The 19,439-nt window shown below is 51.8% G+C and overlaps 2 protein-coding genes across 2 annotated transcripts in view; both read right to left on the reverse strand.

Moving 5' to 3' along the window:
• The window catches only part of SGPL1 (sphingosine-1-phosphate lyase 1), a 29,915-nt gene extending 23,712 nt beyond the window's left edge, over positions 1–6,203 (reverse strand). Inside the window, exon 1 of the mRNA XM_066324384.1 lies at positions 6,116–6,203. Within this exon, the coding sequence (XP_066180481.1) occupies positions 6,116–6,118 (3 nt within the window). The 5' untranslated portion in view covers positions 6,119–6,203. The remainder of the gene's footprint in view (positions 1–6,115) is intronic.
• A 10,968-nt stretch (positions 6,204–17,171) lies between these two features.
• On the reverse strand, positions 17,172–18,988 carry LOC136364589 (C-type lectin domain family 2 member B-like). The gene is made up of 5 exons (XM_066324543.1): positions 18,968–18,988; positions 18,504–18,708; positions 18,236–18,402; positions 17,954–18,054; positions 17,172–17,286 (listed from the first exon to the last, which is right to left on the reverse strand). The coding sequence occupies exons 1-5, from the start codon at positions 18,986–18,988 to the stop codon at positions 17,172–17,174; spliced, it is 609 nt and encodes a 202-aa protein (XP_066180640.1).
• Positions 18,989–19,439: the final 451 nt, after the last annotated feature.

The following is a 19,439-nucleotide window of genomic DNA, read 5'->3' on the forward strand; positions in this document are numbered from 1 at the left end:
TCCCAGAGAAGCCAGAGGGCATTCAGAAGGTTGCACTCAAATGTTTTTATTATACCCAGGAACATGCTGGGTTAAAAGGGAACTTATAAAAGAGAGGAACTTTTTACATGAGCAGAGTGACAGCACAAGGGCACGTGGCTTCACAGTGACAGAGGGTAGTGTTGGATGGAACGCCAGGAAGGAATCCTGCCCTGTGGGCTGGTGAGGCCCAGAGAAGCTGTGGCTGCCCCTGGATCCCTGGAAGTGTCCAAGCCCAGGTTGGACAGGGCTGGGAGCACCCTGGTCGAGCAGAAGGTGCCCCTGCCCACGGCAGAGGGTGGCACTGGACTTTAACCTCCCTTCCAAACCATTCTAGGATTCTCTACAACTGCAGGCCCATACCACTTCCTCATTTTACAGGGAGGGGGCAGGGGGAATAAACAGCCTCTGTGTAGCCCAGCCATGGGAATCCTTTGTCCTGCAGCTCTGGATGTGCTGCTCGGAGCAAAGAACTCCCCGTTTCCCCAGCTGGTCTAAAGACAGTAGGCTGATCTGATTTTAAACCTGTCTACAGGACAAAATTTCATGTAAGACAATAACCTGCTTATTTGAAGGCATCAAAAAAAAAAAAAAAAAAGGTTTCCCTTCCCATTAGAAGAGAGTAGATAAGCTGTTTTTATTTCTGTGAGAGAACCTTCCCCACACAAAAGCTTCACAAACCAAAGGATTATTTCAGAAGCAGTTTAAAAACCTGCCTTATGAGCACACTAAAGAGAAGGGAGAAAAAAAATCTCCACTGGAGGATTTGTTTTTAATTCTCAGAGCAGTAAGACAGACCCAGGTATAAGATAAGATAAAATACTAATTGCTATCATTAGGACTTGCAGTGCTCATTTGTACTGATATTAATGCACTCAGCTCCTAAGCAGTTTACATACTGAATTTTTAGCTGCACAGATTAGGAATACATCCTCAGTACTTTATTTCTAAAAGCCATTAGCTAGCTGAGCTGGTTCCAGGGATAGCACTTAACGCCACTACAAAAGAGCACAAATTAACTGCAGTAATGCTCTTCTGTCCCAGATGATAGAAGAGGGAGGGGACAGGAATGCCAAATATAATGAGAGCATTGGATTTTGCCATTTTTGCCAGAACAGCATTTCCTGGGCTGCGAGTTTTAGGATAAAAAAAAAAAAAAAAAAAAAAAAAAAAAAAAAAAAAAAAAAGAGAGGTGGAAAGGCCATAAACAGGAAAACAGGAGAACCTCAGACTTTGTTACAAGTGCCTTCTGTTGCTGTGGAAGTGGAAACACTGTCTGAGTTTACCTGTGGGTAAAATAGGAAGAAAGATGTTACCAGCTGAACTTTCCTTCCTCCAAAAGAACCTTTAAAGTGAGTTTAAAATGGGGCCACAGAATAAAAATAGCTTTTAAAGGCAAGTCTATGTTACACAATACCATGAGGCTGACTGTATGAGGAGGAAGTGCTAAGATCAAAGAATCACAGAAAGGCTTGGGCTGGAAAGACCTTTAAGAACATCTTGTTCCATCCCCTGCCATGGGCAGGGACACCTTCCACCATCCCAGGCTGCTCCAAGCCCCACCCAACCTGGCCTCGGACACTTTCCAGGGATCCAGGGGCAGCCCCACCTTCTCTGGGCACCCTGTGCCAGGGCCTCTCCACCCTCTCCGGGAAGAATTTCTTCCTGATATCCAGTCTAAACATACTCTCTCTGTCAGTTTATACCACATCCTCAGCTTTCACCTGCATCCAGACATATTCCCAAACAGGGACCCTCTGACCACTTCCCCACACCCTAACCTGAAGGCCTGTGTCTGCCATCAGCTTCCCCGCTGTCCCCAGAGCTGAGGCAGGAGGTGGCTGTCACGCAGCTCAGCACACAGTAAATCAAGGCCAAGGGAGATGGTTCCAACAGCACGAGTTAGGTCAGCTCCGATTACGCGAGCAAGTGGAATACCGGTACTGCCACTGTAATTACGGCCTCTGCTCCAACACGACAAGTCTTTCCGAGGAGAAGCTTCCTGACTGAAAACAAACCGCACAAAGGCAGCAAGGACACAGCAGCCTCGCTTATTTACTCTGCTCCTAAGTAGAAGGAAGGCTACAATTAGCCATGCCTTCACTGACACCTCGTTGCCTGTACGTGTGTCTGGCCACAAAAGGCACATCTGACCGGAGTAACCAGCCTGGCCTCAGGGAAGCACTGGACTCACAGCCACCAGCCAGGCCACTTCCTACCGGAGGGCCAGGAATGGGATTGAGCAACACCACCCCAGCCTCCTCAGAGAGTGCTCGTTGCTGCCCGTGCCTGCGGTGTTTTGATTCGCACCCCAGTTATGACTGCTCCTCCGTCCCTCCCTGCCAAGGCCAGCCTGATAAATATCTTTACATAAGCACCAGGCAGGGAATATTTGTTAGTCAGCTCCTAATTACAGCTGGAGGTTTGGACCACGTGCTGCCCAGCCTGACCTAAGGATGTAAGGATGTGGGCAGACAGAGCGACACTAGACGCGTGATCCCTCAGAAATCAAAAATCGTGAACTTTTGGATGTACGGGCTGAAGTAAGTGAAATTAAAACCACATTCGGGCCACACTCATCTTACCACAGCTCCCCAATACCACCAGTTTCGCCTGCGTTGCATTAATTTCCACCACTGCCTCACTGAAACTTTTTCCAGAGTGACAAGAGTTGGGAGCGGGGGGGGTGTTTGCCATTTATAGTGTCCGCAAAATGAATTTATACATACTGTACCACCAGCCCTGAGAACTCAAGAGGAGTGGCTAAACAATGGCTAATTATAGCTTCAGCATAAAAACAAACAAGGTAGCAAGTCAGAGTAAGAATAGCAGCATTCCAGCTTCTACTGTGGAGATGGAATGCAAAACTACCAAAACAAAATGGGAAAGGACTGATTGGAGGCCCAAACACTATATATATTGTTACAAATTACTCCAGAAACCAAGTTCAAATTTCATTTAACCCAAAACACGCACAAGGTGTCATGTTCACTTTGCTCACTTAGGCAAACCAATTTATAAAAGTTTCTGCAAACACCTAGGCACACTCCAGGCAGCACAGACCTCACAGGAGACAGGATCCACGCAATGGATGCTGCACGTGAGCTCATCACGGATGTCTGTGGGTCACCAGCTCCAAGAATGTGCAATGAAATGTCCTCTGCTGACACCCATGAGAATTAGAGTAAAAGAAGTGCCCAGCTCCCTGCATGCTGGGGCTCATCTGGCTCATCAATTCCTCCACTTGGCCTCCTCTCAGCCTCAGATCCCTGCATGCCTTCCAGGAATAAACCGGATATTTCTTTGAAATATTTTGTGAGCACCTGGGTGCCACCAAGAGGCACCCGCAGCACTAAGACACGAACGCTTGGCAGGAGCTGTCTGGAAGCAGACCCCGGCATGGCAATTGTCCTGGGAGCAGGCATCCATGAACAAAGGCAGCACCGAGCCCTGGCACAGTTTCCCAGCAGGGTTATGCAAGCCTCAGACAAAGCCCCCAGTATCAGCACAAACTGAATGCTGCTATTATACATGAAGCGCCCTGCTCTTGACAAGTCCAACCATAGGGTAGAATCCTCAAAAATTATCTTATCAACACCAACATGCAGAACCCTTCGACCTCTGCAATATCTAGTCACATGCCCTTCCTGATATGGCATGGGTAAATCTTGATGAGGAAAGACAGGCAAACAGATCCTGCCCTCAGAACACAAAGGATTCTGAGTGACTTTTACATGCTAATTTCTAGGAAATACGAACATTTCCTAACACAGAAAACCGTACCACAATCACCACAGCAAACAGAGCAGAACACCTGCTGCTACATCAGTTGGTAGAATCCTAAATCTCAGTTTATGCTCTAAGGGTAGGTCTAAAGCATATACTAGGCCTGCTAGTACTTGAAAGGCAATGTCTTTCACTGCCTGATACAAAGAATAGGAGCAACAGAATCACAGACTCTTTTGGTTTGGAAGATCATCTCATTCCATACCCCTGCCATGGGCAGGGATACCTTCCACGAGACCAGGTGGCTCCAAGCCCCACCAACCTGGCCTGGGACACTTCCAAGGATCCAGGGGCAGCCACAGCTTCTCTGGGCACGCTGTGCCAGGGGTCTCACCACCCTCACAGGGAGAAATTATTTCCTGCTAATACCTAATCTGAACCTCACATTCTGTCAATGTGGAGCCATTCCCCCTTGTCTCTTGTAAATAGTCTCTCTCCACCTGTCTTGTCAGCTCCTTCAGATACTGGAGGCCACAATCAGGTTTCCCCAAACCCTCTCTTCTCCAGAACGAACAACCCCACCTCTCCCAGCCTTTCCTCAGAGGAGAGCTGCTCCGTCTCTTTAATAATCCTGTTGCCTCCTCCAGACTCGCTCCAACAGCTCCAGCCCGGACTGGAGGCGGCTCTGCAGTGGGGTCTCAGCTGAGCAGGGGCAGAATCCCCCCTCCTGCCCATGCTGGGGGCTCACCCAGCGCAGGGCCGGCTGTCACCCACCAGCACCTTCCAAGTCCTTCTCAGCACTTCTGCGGTGGAAGCAGCTGGGGCAGGAGGAGATCGGATGGAGACATCATTTTATCGGCAAAGTCGTGTATTTGGGAAAAGAGACAAGCAGAACCCCAAAATCCTTACTCAGAAAGGGCCTTTACGGAATCCCTTAGAGTCACAGCAAGACTGCGATTGCTGCCACACCACAATAAATGCTGTGATTAGGTTTATCTCCACACCACCAAGCACTGACAGAGAAATCCAAGGCAGGAAGTGAGTGAGGTGTCACCTCAGCAGACCCTCAGCGATTCAGATACAACTTGTAAGGGTAGGAAGGGAGGGAGGGGGAAACTCTGAGTAGGCTGGACATGAGCAGAACATGGAAAAAGAAGGATTTTACTCTGTCAAGGTAAGAAAATTTCCAGGGCTTCGCACTGCCTTTTGCTAAGGGTACAAGAAGGATGGCAGAGTGAAACCACAGTTTAGGAAAAACATCGTGTATCAGTGTTTCCCCAGAGGAAGCCCCATTCTCCGAGTACAAATCCATCTTTCTAAGCTTTCCAGAAGCCAGGAATCCCGTGCGATAGCGACTATCTAATCTAGTGACTACAAGAGCAGACCCGAGCAGGTCTTTCAGGTGCAATAAGCAGCAATTTTCTCTGCCAAGCTGTGGCACAGAAGGGACTGAGGTGAGAACAGCCTGACCACGCAGCACGGCCCCAGCAACCCCAGGCCAGTCTAGACCGCTCCCTGCACAACAAGCAAAGCATTTAGCCAGGGCCAAATTTTGGCAGCTGAAAGCAACCCCAACACAAGCTGTGCAGGCTCTTGGTGCTGTCCCAGACTACCCAAGGCTGCACACAGCTCCACGCCAAAGCAGGAAGAAGCAGCAGCACTTGGGAATGGAGTAACCAAGCGGGACAAAGGAGTGGGACAAAGATAATGCTGTTTCGTTTATCTCTCGGCAGCTGTGATTTCAATTTCCCTCGCTGATGGGGGGGGGGAAAAAAACCCAACCAAACAACCAAAAACCTAGTAGCCCTTCCAGGTTTGAGGAATTGCAATATTCATGCCGTGCCAACATGGGCTAGGGCCAGCTACATTCCAAGTAATCCTGAAGTTTGCTTCTAGCTAAAAAATAATAGCCAATTAGCAAAGTGTCCCTAAAAAATTACAATCAATCAGCAAACACGATTTCTTTTAGCCAGACCCCAAAATCTCAGCACCTTCCTCAAAACACTGAGGAAAACATCATTCTGCCCCACCCAAGAAATGAACCAGAGACGGGCGAAAACACCGTTTCTAATCCTCTCTGCCCCGAAACTAGGTAATCGTGGGGAATAAGGAAAGCAGCGTACAAACAAGAGGATGTATTTATGTTCAGGGGAAGGGTATGGGCCTCGGGTGGGGGCCGAAGATAGGGCCTGCCCACCCACCCTCACACCCCGCCCGCGGCCGAGCTCGGCCCGGCATCCCCTGAGGCCCGCCCGGGACCCCTCAGGCCGCACCCGGCTCCCGCCGGACGAGGCCCGGGCCTCGCTGCCTCACAGGCCGCGCCTGCACACCCCTCTCTCCGCCCCACACCGGCCTCGCACTCCCGGCTCACCATCGCTCCTGCCGCCGCCGGCCCTTTCGCTCCTTTTTCCCTTCCTTTATTCCCTCCTCCTCCTCCTCCTCCCGCTCCCCGCGGGGTCCCGGCGCGGCCGCGCCCCGCCCCGAGCCTGCCCGTCCCCGCTGGCCACGCCCCCGGGCGGAGAGGCCACGCCCCCGGGCGGGGAGGCCACGCCCCTATGGCGGTGATACCACGCCCCCGGGCGGAGAGGCCACGCCCCCGGGGCCGGGCGGTGGCGGGAGAGCAGCGCCCTCGCGTGGAGCGAGGCGGTAAAACCGTAAAGACAGAAGTGGTTTTTGTTAAAATACAAAAAAATAACCTACCCAAAAAGCCCCCACAAAAAAATAACAATAAGTTTGTAATCCTGCCCTGGTTACCAATTACCTGGGGCTGGAGCCCCTCTGCTTTGGATGCAGCCTGGGAGAGCTCAGGGTGTGTACCTGGAGAAGAGAAGGCCCTGGGGACCTCAGAGCCTCTGCCAGGGCCTAAACGGGCTCCAGGAGAGCTGGAGACAGTCTTGGGACAAGGAGGAATGGCTTCACACTGACAAGAGCACAGGGCTAGATTGGATAGTCGGAAGAAGTTGTTCCCTGTGAGAATGGGAAAGCCCCTGGCACAGGGTGAACATGGAAGCTGTGGCTGCCCATGGATCCCTGGAAGTGTCCAAGGCCAGGTTGGATGTGGCTTGGAGCAAGCTGAGATAAGTGGAAGGTGTCCCTGCTCATGGCAGGCAGTGGGGACAAGGCAATCCTTAAAGTCCATTCTAACCCAAATCATTCTGTGATATCTTTTGGGGAGAGGCTTTGTTCTGTGCAAAATGTAAGGCAGGAACTACAGGCCATTACAGCATTATCCAGTCTGCTTGTTTTGCTAATCCGTGGATTAAAATCTACTCTACTTTGGGTGGATCAGGTGGGACCCCTCATCACCTTCGCTGGCCGCACCTGGAACTGACAACCATTTACACCACAAGGATCCCAAAACCAGTTTATTGGCAGGAAAAGAATTTGAGGACTGCTGACTCCTGAGGCTATTCCATAAAACTTAACAGTGGGAACAGTGCCAACAGCCAAACTGCCCAGGTGTTCAGGAGAGTTTTAAGACATTAAAGGTCTCTGTGTCCCCTGGCGTTAATTTTGACCTCATGAAACAAACACAGTAAGCAGAATATTGTTTGGGACCAGCCTTGTACAAGTCCAGTGGGTTTTAGACATCCGGGGCAAACCTGACAAACACCGCAAGGCATCTGGGTTATGTAAAGGAACATTTTGAAGCAATTATGTTGTAAATAGTCGCAGGGAGGGAAAGGCGGAAAGGACAGCAGTGACAGGAAGGGAAAACTTTTCACATCGATAGTTCCCGGTGCAGTGACAGCAGAGCTTCAGCTGGGGCTGATTTTTGAGGGCAAACACACAGGGGTGTTTTCAATAAGTGTGAACTCAAGAGATACCACAGCAGCATTTGGTCATTTCCCAAAAATTAACACCTGGAGCAACTGCAGCGCACTGTGCAATGGAGTGCTGTCTCTGCCACCTGCAGGATGCACATCCTGGACAAACTGTCCCTCTCCTGGGAAATGGCAGCAGGAGCAAATGCCCATGATAAGCCATTTCTGGTCAACCTCTACAGAACACTAGCTTTAGAATTTATAAATCTGTGCAGTCTTTTAGACAGATTCCAGGGCAGCATTTCAAACTTTTGCTCCTAACCTTCCTCACTTTTGTCTCTACACTCTTTTGAAGCAAATATACCAGCATCAGCTCCAGGCATTTGTAGTTTGCTGCATGACAGGCGGTGGGTGACTGTGTGTCTGCTGTCACTGTGTCATCCGAGCTGTCTCCTCACAGAAGATGACACCTGGTGTGATCCAGCAGGACAGTGCTTTTATCTCAAGCAAACTGCCCTCGTGGGATGGTTTTTAGAACCATGCCTAGACATCAAATGCTCTTTTCAGCAGAAAAAGGAACAACAACAGGTCTGTTAGTAACCCAGTACCAGTCTCACAAAGTAGGCCTTCTTCCCACATGCTTGCCAAGACAGAAAGCATCTACTCAAGAGAACCCCAAAGGAGCTGTGTTTTCCCTACTGTAAAAACCTCTGCAAACACCAGTCACCCCAGCCTTCAAGAAAAATGTTGCTCTTTGGAAAACAGCCTTAAAACCCACATTTATGTGTCCTAAGGAACATCTTGCTTTCCAGGGGGTGAGAGGAAATCTTGTTTGTTCCTTCAGCCCTGAAAAGAGCCTCTTCAGATGCATCACTGTGAGCTTCACTAATCTTCAAGCACACCTCCACATAACACGCCAGGAAACCGAGAGCTCAGTTTGTTTAATATTGCTAAAAGCACAGGTAGAAGGGAATATCTTGCTATGAATATCTGGGTGGAGGGGCAAAGCCACACCGGGGAGGGAGAGGAACCATTTGAGTGAGGGGACAGTGGTGGCACAAGAGAAAATGGGTGCAGGTTGGCCCTGAACCCATTTTCATCTTTCTTTGGTCTATTACACAGCCCAGGTAGAAACTGGTTTTCCCACTATTCAGAAGAATTTAAAAGATATCAGAGTAGCTTGGCTTCTCCTCACAGGTGGCAGGATTAATGTGGAGACTGCCAAAGTGACTGCTCTCCCAGAGAAGGGAGTTGCCTTTCCTAGGAGAGGCCACACATCATCCAGCCAACACTGCCCATGCTAAAACAGTTCTCACACCTCCTTTAAAGGACGGCTTGGAGGGGACCTGGAGAGAGAAAAACCAAAATTATTCATGGTTTTGCAATGCTCCAAGATGTGATAAATAGGTATGATTCATGCTGACAAAATTGAAACAGTAATCAATATTTTAAAACAGTAGTTCAAATGTAACTTTTTAGGAGAAGAAGGAGAGGGGAAGTCTCCCCCCCTTCTCCTGCAGATGTCTCCAGATGTTTAGTGAAAAGTAGGAGAACAGGAAAGAACCGAGATAAGAAGAGGCAAAAACCTGGGAAAAAATCCAGAAAAGTGGTAATTATATTACATTTATTGCCTCTGTGTACCATGAAATTATTTGGATGTGCATATACAGTATTTACTAACATAATATAGGCTTAGCACACATGTGTAACCAATGGGTTCATTAGTAGGACACAAGAAGAAGATGAGAGCCTTCATCCCTGCGACCCCTGAAAATGAGGAGACCCCTAAAAAAGGGATGGTGGAGTCAGAAATAGGCGGTGATGACACCAGTGATGTAAATTTTACTAATTGAAAATAGGAGGGAATGGGAGGTGACACACAGTATAAAAAGGTTAATTTTAGAACACCTTATTTTTATGGGAGACAGGAGACCAAGTCCTGCTCTGTACCCCATGGGAACATATCCCACGGTATAAATTTGCTTTTGTATTATTATGTAGAACCAATAACTTTTAAGATGCTCAAATTAACCTTGTTGCTACATTTAATTTTGTTTTGAATTTTTTTTTATTAAAAATCAGGCAGCACACTCATTTATAACAAAGATCCTGTAGGGGGTTGGCATTACCCTGTGCATTGGTACTAGAGGTTACATATTTATGGGAGAAAAATTGCCACTGAGACCAGTCCAGCAGGACCAATGGGTTCATGTTCTGATGCAAAACTCAAGTCTGAAAGCAGTCAAGTTTGAAAAAAAAAAAAGGAGGGCTTTTTCCTCTCTCCACATAGAAATGGAAGGGGGAATTACAACTACTTTCTGAATGGAACAAACTCCTGATTCTTCCTCGGCCTTGCTTCCCGCTTTCAGCCAGGTGCCTGTCTGTGAAGGACGGCTCTTTCCTAGAGGGTGGGAAGGGTGTCACTCAAAATGCCTTGGGGGCAGCCTGAAGTGACCCCTGGGAGGCCAAGGCCAGCCAGAGCTGTCACTCTTTTTGTCTAGGAGCAATCCTCAAATGTTCCTGGGTTTCCTGGGAGGGTCCTGGAAAGTTCTGGGATGTCCTGGAGGGGTCTGGGGGGAGTACCATGGGGGTCCCAGGGGTGTCAGAGGTCCTGAGAGGTCCAAAGGGGGTCCTGGGTGGTCCTGGAATTTCCTGAGGGGTCCTAGAATAGGTCCCATGGGGGCTGTCCAGGACCCACTCCCAGGACTCCCCATGGAACCGGCCCAGAGAGCGCCCCGGGACTCCGTGGGACTGCCTGGGAGCGCCCAGGGAGGGGGGCCTTGCCCTGGAGGGGGTGACTTTGGGATGAAGGGAGGTGCCTTTCAGATGGAGAGGGGGTGGGGGTGGTGGTGGAGGTGGGGCTGTTTAATGAAGCGAGTCCATCCAAGGAGAGGCATTCCGCCCCCGTCGCTGGGTCGGCTGCAGGACATCTCCCCTTTTCTCCCCTGGTTTTTCAGCGGCAAAGCCTCCAGTGACTTGGATTCCCGCGTTCGCTGCCCCACCCTGTGTTCCTTCCCCCTCGGCGGGTGCGTGGATGGGAATCACCTCGGGATGGGTTTCCGGACCCGCCAAGAGCCCGCACTCCATCCGGGGAGCAGCGACTGCCATGTGCAGCGGTGACCTTCCCGACCTGCTGTAACTCCTGTGGAGGCGCCGATACAAGCCCTCGGTTCCCGCAGACTGTATTCCCCGTTTCCTGACCGCGGGGTCCCCAGCCATGTCCCCATCTGCGCAGTGACCTCTGGGACCTCCCCTCCAAATCCTTCCGCGACCCTCAACCCCCACAGTGACACCCCTGGACTCTTCCAGGACCCTTTGTGACCCCCACCCAGTCTCAGGGTCTCACCCACACGATCGGGGGTCCCAGCGGACACGACCCCCAGTACCTGCACCCTGCCGGCATGGGCAGCTCCCCGCAGACCCCCGCTCGCCCCGTCGGTTTAAGACCACGTAGCCGTCCTCGTCCTCCATGGGACGGCAGAGCCCGGGGTGCGTGCACAGGCACGGAGGTGGTGACACTGGGCGGGGGACACAGAGGAGGGGACAGGAAGCCAAAGCATCTCTGCCCGCTGCCGCTGGTCCGGTGCGGTGCGAGCCGGCGGCGGGACCGGAGCTTCCTGCCCCCGCCACAGCCCCACAGCTCCTGGGGAGACTCGCCCTGACACCCCGGGGACGGGCTGGGGGCACCGGGGCTTTGTCCCCAGACGGAGGGAAACCGGCATACGGGGCTGCTCCCCGCGGGGGAAAGGACAACGACAAGGAGCGCGGCACGAGCTGCTGCCAAAGAAAAACCCCTCCTCAGCCCCGGAAAACTGTGAGAATAAAAGACCAAGATGTTGGTCCTGATCTCTAAGAGATCGGACTGAAGCTTCCACTGCGAAGTCGTTGACGGCTCGGACTAAGTTTATCCGTCGCGATTGCAAAAACAGACAGACAGACAGCGAGTGCCGACGGACGATCAGCACTGCCTGCGTCGCCTCCCGACGATCCAACAGGTGCTTTTAGTGACACGGGGCCACTGTTGTGGCAGTACCTTTGTAACATTTTATACCAGTTTATTCCAGTTGGCTGGGAATCACCTGAAATCCGTGATTTTCAGGTTTAAATGGAAGGCGAATACCTTTACGGTGCTGTTCCATGAGTTGGATTTGATGGAAACTGCCCCATTTTCATCATCATAAGGTTCAAATTGAGGGCAAACACCGCTGTCCCTGGTTTTAAAGGGCTTCCCTCGAGAGGAACGTCTTAATGTGCCATTATAAGAGTTTCATCGAGGGGACCCTCCATCTGAAGGGGCCTTCAGAGAGGAAAAATATGCCCAAATGCCCCCAGAATGGTCTTTCTTGAGGGAAATTGAGGAGGAAACTGCATTTCCCCTTGTTTTAGGAGGCTAAATTGAGAGGAAAATCCTCCTTGAATCACTTTTCAATCGGTATTAAATTGAGGGGAGACCATTTTTATTCATGTTTTAGGGGTCTGAATCAAGAGGGCACCTCTCCTATTTTCTCCCTTGATTCGAGGCTTTGAAATGGTGACAAAAGGGAGTTCACACTTGGTTTATTCCACTAAAAAGCGGGGAAAGGACGGAGAACATGAGCTGGCGCCGCCGGTTTGGACTCGTTCTGCGTACCGAGGGCGGGCAGACACGGAGGGCGGAGCGGGGCAGCCCCAGGGGCTGCGGGCACCGGAGAGCTCCCGGGGGCTGCGCTTGTCTCCGCAGGTGCTGCCGCAGCGTCGGCGGAGCGGGGACAGGGCGGGACTGAGCTGGCAGCGCCTTGCCGAGCCTCGGTGTCCCGCAGGGCCGGGACCAGCAGTGACCTCTCCCCGTGTCCCTTTCAGAGTGCCATCAGCGCGGGTGTGAAGCTGTTGCCGAGGCCGATCTCCGAAAGGCTTTTTCAGCGCTCCTGATGGATCGGGAGCAAGGTGCTGTTTGTTCCAGGCAGAGATGCCGGCAGTGAGCTGGAGGAGGGTGGATTCTGCTGTTTGTGAAGGACCTCTCGGAGAACGGACCAGCAACCGGTAACATACACACAGGGATCCTCCGAAGATTCCTGGGTGAGTGCAGGGCCACGCCTGTGGCCTCTGGGGAGGGGACAGTGTCATCTCCAAGGACAGGGCTGGCAGGTGTGTGGCTGTTTCCCGATGTCTGGAAGAGGCCTCGTGCTCTGCTCGGCCCCATCAGTGGCTGGAAGCAACAGCCCCAGCTGTCCCCAGGGCTGTGCAGTTCTCCTGCTGCAGCCTGTCCCCAGCCCTGTGTCCCTGGCTGTCCCCAGCCCTGTGTCCCTGGCTGTCCCCAGCCCTGTGTCCCAGGCTCTTGGCTCCCTGGCTGCCAGCTGAGTGAGGGCCACCCTGGCTGAGGGCTCCCTCCTGTGCTCCCTGGGCATTGGGTGGGGGCTGCAAGGGCCGGCTCTGGTTTTCCCTAAACTGTGGTTTCACTCTGCCATCCTTCTTGTAACCTTAGCAAAAGGCAGTGCGAAGCCCTGGAAATTTTCTTACCTTGACAGAGTAAAATCCTTCTTTTTCCATGTTCTCCTCATGTCCAGCCTACTCAGAGTTTCCCCCTCCCTCCCTTCCTACCCTTACAAGTTGTATCTGAATCGCTGAGGGTCTGCTGAGGTGACACCTCACTCACTTCCTGCCTTGGATTTCTCTGTCAGTGCTTGGTGGTGTGGAGATAAACCTAATCACAGCATTTATTGTGTGTGGTCTCCCTAAATGTGAAAAGGAAGGGAGAATTATTTGGATTCGAGCCTGTCACTTGCATTCAATAGGGAGAAATGGAAGGATCTGCGAAGTACCTGGAACTGTTGCATATGGCAGAAGATCACTCCCAGCAATCTGTCACCCTGCCAGAAAGGTCAGAGCTACTTGAAATTCAAGAGTCTCTTACACTGTGCCTACAAATCCTTTGTACAATAATCTGAACCTTTTTCTCCATCATACATTTAACATGGGTGCTGTGCCCACGACACACAAGACCTAATTCCTCTAGAATACTCCACTAGGAGAAGTTCTTGCTTGAGTAGCTCTTTATCTCAGTTTTGTGAAATGCTGAGCTCTTCCAAGTGGGTTAAGAGGTGACTGAAAAGATTTATTTGCTTTTATGACTGTAGAAAGTGTATAAAAGTTTCATTTAAAAGCAGTCCCAGTGAATAATAAGTACAGAGTAATCCATCTTTTTACTCAAGGCTATAGATTTCTCTGAAAGATCAAATAAAAATAAAAAAAAATGACTACAAAAGTAACTGAGGCTTTGCCAGCTCATAATATCTCAACAGTTAATTTTTTGAGTTTCCAGTCTGTGCTGTTTGGCATCTGGCAATCTTGTTACTTACCAAGGCAATAAAAATGTAAAGAAAAAGAGCCATCAAATGGGCTTTGGAGCCATCAGCTGGGAATAGCAGGGACTGACCGTGTCCTGTTTTGGCCAATACTCTGTGTGGTACTTCTCCCAGACTTATTTCCCCTTTTGATGTATTTGCACACAAGGAAAAACGAAGAATTTGAGTGAAAACCTGAATGCAGAGCATGTGATCCCATTGAATCTATTTCAGTGAATTGAACTTTTTTTCCTTCTAGCTCTGTTGAAGTGAGCCCAGGTGATGAAATCCTGACGCTAGTACAGACAACATCCATTGATTTGAAGGAACTTGAGAGAGAAGCAGCTTGTCTTCCTCCAGAGGATGGTGAGCTGGATGAGAGGAATTATTTCTATTACAAATAATTATTTGTGGGGGGAGAGAGGGAATGTTGACAGCTGTGAAGGGAGAGCCAGTCCAACCTTCATTAAGACTAAATAATGGATAGGCTCTCCCAATTCAGAGTGAGCCTTTCTTCTTCCACTTAGTGGCCAAAGGATTCTCAGTGACTAGAATGGTATCTCAGTTGGAAGCTGTACAATGTTTGACTCTGCTGCAGCCCTGTGGGTGATTCTGTGATGCAGAATCAGAGTTTGAAGGTGCTCTGCTGAGCAGGGGCCTGGAGGAAACCCACAGCAGTGAACATGTACTTGCTTTAAATCAGCTTGGTACCACTCTGGCACTGGTGCAGGTTCAAGTGCTGCAAGCTGAGCTGCTCTCTGTTCCTCAGTCTGATTGTGTGGTCTTCAAAATTTTTGTCTTTGATGCCAAGAATTCTTCCACTCACTGTTTCAAGGTCTAATCCATACAGGCTTTGAACTTCTGAGGACCAGTAAGTTCAAATGTCCCAACTTCAATCCTGGCTTGAGAGAAATCAGTATGGCTTGCGCCTGTGTCAGGCTTATGCAAGCATAAAAAGCTTTATTTATTTAAAACTGTTTTTGTATTTCAGGTCACCTGATGAATCCCACGTTACCTTTGATGTGGATTCTTTTATGAAAGCACTGGACAGAATTTTAGGTGGGATTCGTTCTCTATTTGAAACAAATCCCTGCACCGATTTCTTTGCTGTGGTACTGACACAAAATAATACCCAGGGGCAGACTCGGAGGAGCTGGGTTCTGATGACCTGGATGAAGAGGAGGAGTTTGATCTCTCAGATGGGGATGATGAAGACCTGGATGCTGGGAATCAAAGGCAGGAGCAGGAGGAGGCTCCTGGGGAGCTCGTGGGCAGTCTCAAGGCGTACATGAATGAGATGGATCGTGAGCTGGCACAGACCAAAGTTGGGAAAAGTTTCACCACCCAAAAGAGAGGCGTGAGTATGGCTGGAGCTCACATTTGTAGCAGTAATTTCTATCCAGGAAATGTGCTGAAAGTGACCATTCTGAGTAATGTGTCAGAACCTTCCCACATGCCAGCAAAGTGTGCTGTATCTGCACCATAATATGCTTTTTTCAAATTAAAGCTTACCTCAGCTTTGAATTGGCACATCTTTTCCCAAGACTTAGCTTCATTTCCCTGTTTTTAGTGGTAGGGCAAGCAGCTGCAGCCTGACTTGGGAGCTCTGGAGTAGTTTGCTCCCAAAGAAGCTGAACCAGGACTCGGCAACACTGTCTGTCATTCTCCTGGAAGTTAATCTGGGATCATGGACAGTGGTGATTTTTAGCTGGCATGAGCTCTTGGGGGCTGAATTCCTGTCTGTCAAGACTCTGCAATGTACTGGACTTTGCTGGCTGCAGAATTGTTGTTTTCTCTTGTGGCTTGCCATTTTTTTCCCTTAAATCTCCTCATGCCTTTTGATAAACTTTCCTCTTCATATCACTGCAGGCAAGCTCTGTTGAAGCAGCCACACCTGAGAGTGCTGGCCCTGATTCTGGAGCTGAGGATGCTGAGCTGGCACCCGTGGATGTGGACCTGAACCTGGTGGCAAACCTGCTGCAGTCCTACAGTGCCCAGGCTGGCCTGGCAGGACCCACCTCGACCATTTTACAGAGCATGGGGGTGAATTTACCTGAGAACACAGATCTCACTGGCTCCAGCAGCCGAGCAACACAGGGAGAGACTTTGGGCAGGACATGGCTGGTGGGGAAATGAAGCACAGATAGAAAAGCAGGATGTGGAAGAGGCCAAAGGTTTTAATTTTGAGCATTCACTTCATTCTGTGTCATTTACAAGACGTCTGGGCTGGCAGGAGGTGTGGAGGTACAATGCTCGGAGTAAATACTCAGAGTATTGCTAACACTGTTCCAGCAGGACAGGGAGAGGGGAGATCAGGATCCCGGGCACCTGAGCATGTGGAGAGAGGCCCCTATTTTAGTGAGGTAGGTGGTAATAAGGTCCCAGGTCAGTGGCTGCTCTCACAAGCACAGGCTCTCCCCACGGCAGAAGCTGCAGCTCTGGGCTGGGTTATGGCAGTGGCAGCGAATTCCCTTCCCCAGGCAGCAGCTCCGACCGTCCTCCACAGCCCAGAGACACAGAGAGAGAGCAGAGAGACCATTCTGAACAGTCAGGTGTCTGATGCCAAAACTGGCATTCCTCCTCGGTATGTGTCAGCTGTTCTTCTTCCTCTTCAAAGGACAGCCCAAAAGTCTCAGCTTAAGGCCAGGTAGTGAAGATCTCCAAGAGCTCACGGCTACTTGGATTCGATATGCCAGCTGGTGTGCTCTTAGCTCATGCCCTTGTGAGTTAGCCCCTCTTTTAGCCGGCCGTAGTGAGAGAGAGGTCGGTCTCGTATGGAATTTCCGCAGGTGGTACTTTATTGAGAGGGTACCAGCGAAAGGGGTCCAGGGACGAGAAACCTCTGCTGACCAGAGGAAACTCAAAGGTTTTTATGGGACACCAGGGTGGGAGGAAAAGGGTACAGAACCAATCAATTGTAACAGATCTACATAAAACCCCGAAGAAGCTTGTGAGTCTCCAGCCAAATCGCCGTAGCTAAGAAGTTTGTCTTTGTCTTAAGTACTCTGACTGAAGTTGCGAAATTCTTCCTTAACTCCTCAGCTTAGCTCCCTCCAAGGCAGAGCAGCCGCGGCTCCGCCCACCTCCACAATTCCCCATTGGAGTTTATTGTGTAATGAGGGCAATCCACTGACTGCAGGGAGCATCGGTGGGAGGATGGATTGCAGAGACTTTTCCTCTGAACACCCAGCCCGGCGTTGGCAGTGGGGAGGCACAGGCACTGAGGGGACCTTGAGAGTAAGTGCCAGGCACAGGGGGCAGCTGAGGAAGGACAGCCCTGCGCCATGGGAAGAGGTGAAGCTGGGACTGCCCAGCGTGGAGAAGGTCCTTTCTCCAGCCCCTGTCACAGGGGAGCTCGGGCCTTGCTGCACAGATACGGCCGCTCATCTGAGCAGCTCTGACTCCAGAATTTATGGTCACTCAGGTACACACACTCTGCATCGCCAAGGACAGGAACCCTGCAAGGAGGAGCAGAGGCAGCGCTGGGTGCCAGGGGAACACCTTGTGCCCCTGTCCCCCCATGCCCTGCCCTGTGGTGGTGTGTTTTTGGTTAGGTATGTTTTTATTACTTGAAGTTATTTGTAATGGTTTGTTCCATGTACCCCTTTGGTTATTCCCCGCTTGCTTTACCCCTGTTCCTGTTTCCTGTCAATCATTTGTTATGTAACCCATGGGCCCTGCCTGTCACTTCGAGGCCTCTCCCTACGTCTGGAAGGTTCTAGGGGGAGCCTCGAGTGATAGGACAGGATTCCAGATTTCCCCTCCTATCCCACCCTGGTTTGTTCCCCTGTTTGTCTATTATGTTATGAGCCACGCCTGAGTTACCTCTGATTGGACCCACACAGAACCCATCCCTCTGTACCACCCCCGCATAAAAGTTACTGCACAAGGGTCTCTGTTGAGGCAGACACCCTGGGCTAATAAACCCAGTTTGATTGACCCTCGACAGTGTCCCCTCTTTCTATCTCGCGCCATCACTGCTTCCAGCCAAGGGCCAGCCAGGACCCACAGGATCTCAAAGGTGACCCGGTCACTAGAGAGTACCTTCCCTGCCGTTGGTGTCAGGGTTACCCAGGGCAGGAATAGCCACGACACCGCGGCACTGCCCGGCTCCCCGGCACTCACCAGGAGCCGAAGTTGGTGCCGTCCCCCCAGTGCAGGCGCTGGCCCCGCCTGCGCAGCCCGAGCCAGAAATCGCCGTTCCCACGGAGGCGGAAGAGCAAATCCTGCCCAGGAGAGAGGAGTGGGAGCTGCCCCGGCCCCTCGGGGGGACACGTGCCCGGGGCTCCTTCCCTGCAAGGCCCCGGGACAGGGCTGCACCCCCAGCCCTGCCAGCCCCCAGCCCGGCCCAGGAGCACCCCCAGGCTCCCCTCAGCCACCCCACAGCGCCCGCAGCCCCTCACTCACCGTGGCCTCCTCATCCTTGACAATGGCCAGGGAGGCCCCGAGCTCGGAGCATCGTTCCTCACCCTCATCCCAGGTGCCAAAATCCCTGGACAGGTAGTAGCAGAGCCCATTGTAGCCAACCCAGCCAGAGGGACAGCACTGTGCAGGTGTCACTGGAAGCTGTGGTGCTGGAGGGGGAAGAGGAGAAGCTCTGAGGATTCCCCTGTGCAGGGAGCAGGGAGCCTGCTCTGCCCTGAGGGGCTGGGCCCAGGTGCTGCCCCTCCCTTACCTGACTGCACAGCCAAGGCCACCCCCAAAGCCAGCACCAGGGACACGAGCACAGTCAGCACCAAGGTGACCACGGCATGGGCCCTGAAGCACTTGCCTGCAGCAGGAAAGAGCTGCTGGCTGCCAGAACCAGAGGCGGCCCTCCAATCTGCTCCCCCAGTGCCCAGGGAGCACAGGAGGGAGCCCTCAGCCAGTGTGGCCCTCACTCAGCTGGCAGCCAGGGAGCCAAGAGCCTGGGACACAGGGCTGGGGACAGCCAGGGACACAGGGCTGGGGACAGGCTGCAGCAGGAGAACTGCACAGCCCTGGGGACAGCTGGGGCTGTTGCTTCCAGCCACTGATGGGGCCGAGCAGAGCACGAGGCCTCTTCCAGACATCGGGAAACAGCCACACACCTGCCAGCCCTGTCCTTGGGAGGAGACACTTGCCCCTCTCCAGTGGCCACAGGGCTGGCTGTGCACTCACTCGGGAATTCTCTGTGTCCATTGCCGATGGCTGATGTGCCCTGAGGATGCAGGGGCTTCCTCACACTCCCATCACTGGGGCACAGTCCACGCTCCACATCCTCACTCGCTGCACGCTCACGAGTTCCATCGCCCTGCTCATGACAAGTGGCTTCTTGCACCCCAGGCAAGTGTGTAACCCCGGCTGCTGGTTGCTCCAGGAGACGCAGAAGCCCCTTCACAACTCCATGGATGCAGCAGAATTCCCTCTCCTCCAGGTCACAGCCAGAATCCGTTTTCTGGGAAGAAACAGTACTTTGATCTCGAGACATCAGGAGCGCTGAAAAAGCCTTTCGGAGATCGGCCTCGGCAACAGCTTCAGCCCCGCGCTGATGGCACTCTGAAAGGGACACGGGGAGAGGTCACTGCTGGTCCCGGCCCTGCGGGACACCGAGGCTCGGCAAGGCGCTGCCAGCTCAGTCCCGCCCTGTCCC

Source organism: Sylvia atricapilla, chromosome 8 (assembly GCF_009819655.1).
Source record: "Sylvia atricapilla isolate bSylAtr1 chromosome 8, bSylAtr1.pri, whole genome shotgun sequence".
Classification (NCBI taxonomy): Eukaryota; Metazoa; Chordata; class Aves; order Passeriformes; family Sylviidae; genus Sylvia; species Sylvia atricapilla.

Bases quoted from the DNA above. Each gene is read 5' to 3' on its own strand.
- LOC136364589 (XM_066324543.1), bottom strand. From the start codon at position 18,988: ATGGACACAGAGAATTCCCGA. The intron at 18,709-18,967 runs GTGAGTGCACAG...GCTGCCAGCTGA, and splicing joins TGGACACAGAGAATTCCCGA to GTGAGGGCCACACTGGCTGA. The intron at 18,055-18,235 runs GTGAGTGAGGGG...TCTCCTGGGCAG, and splicing joins TCAAGGATGAGGAGGCCACG to GATTTGCTCTTCCGCCTCCG.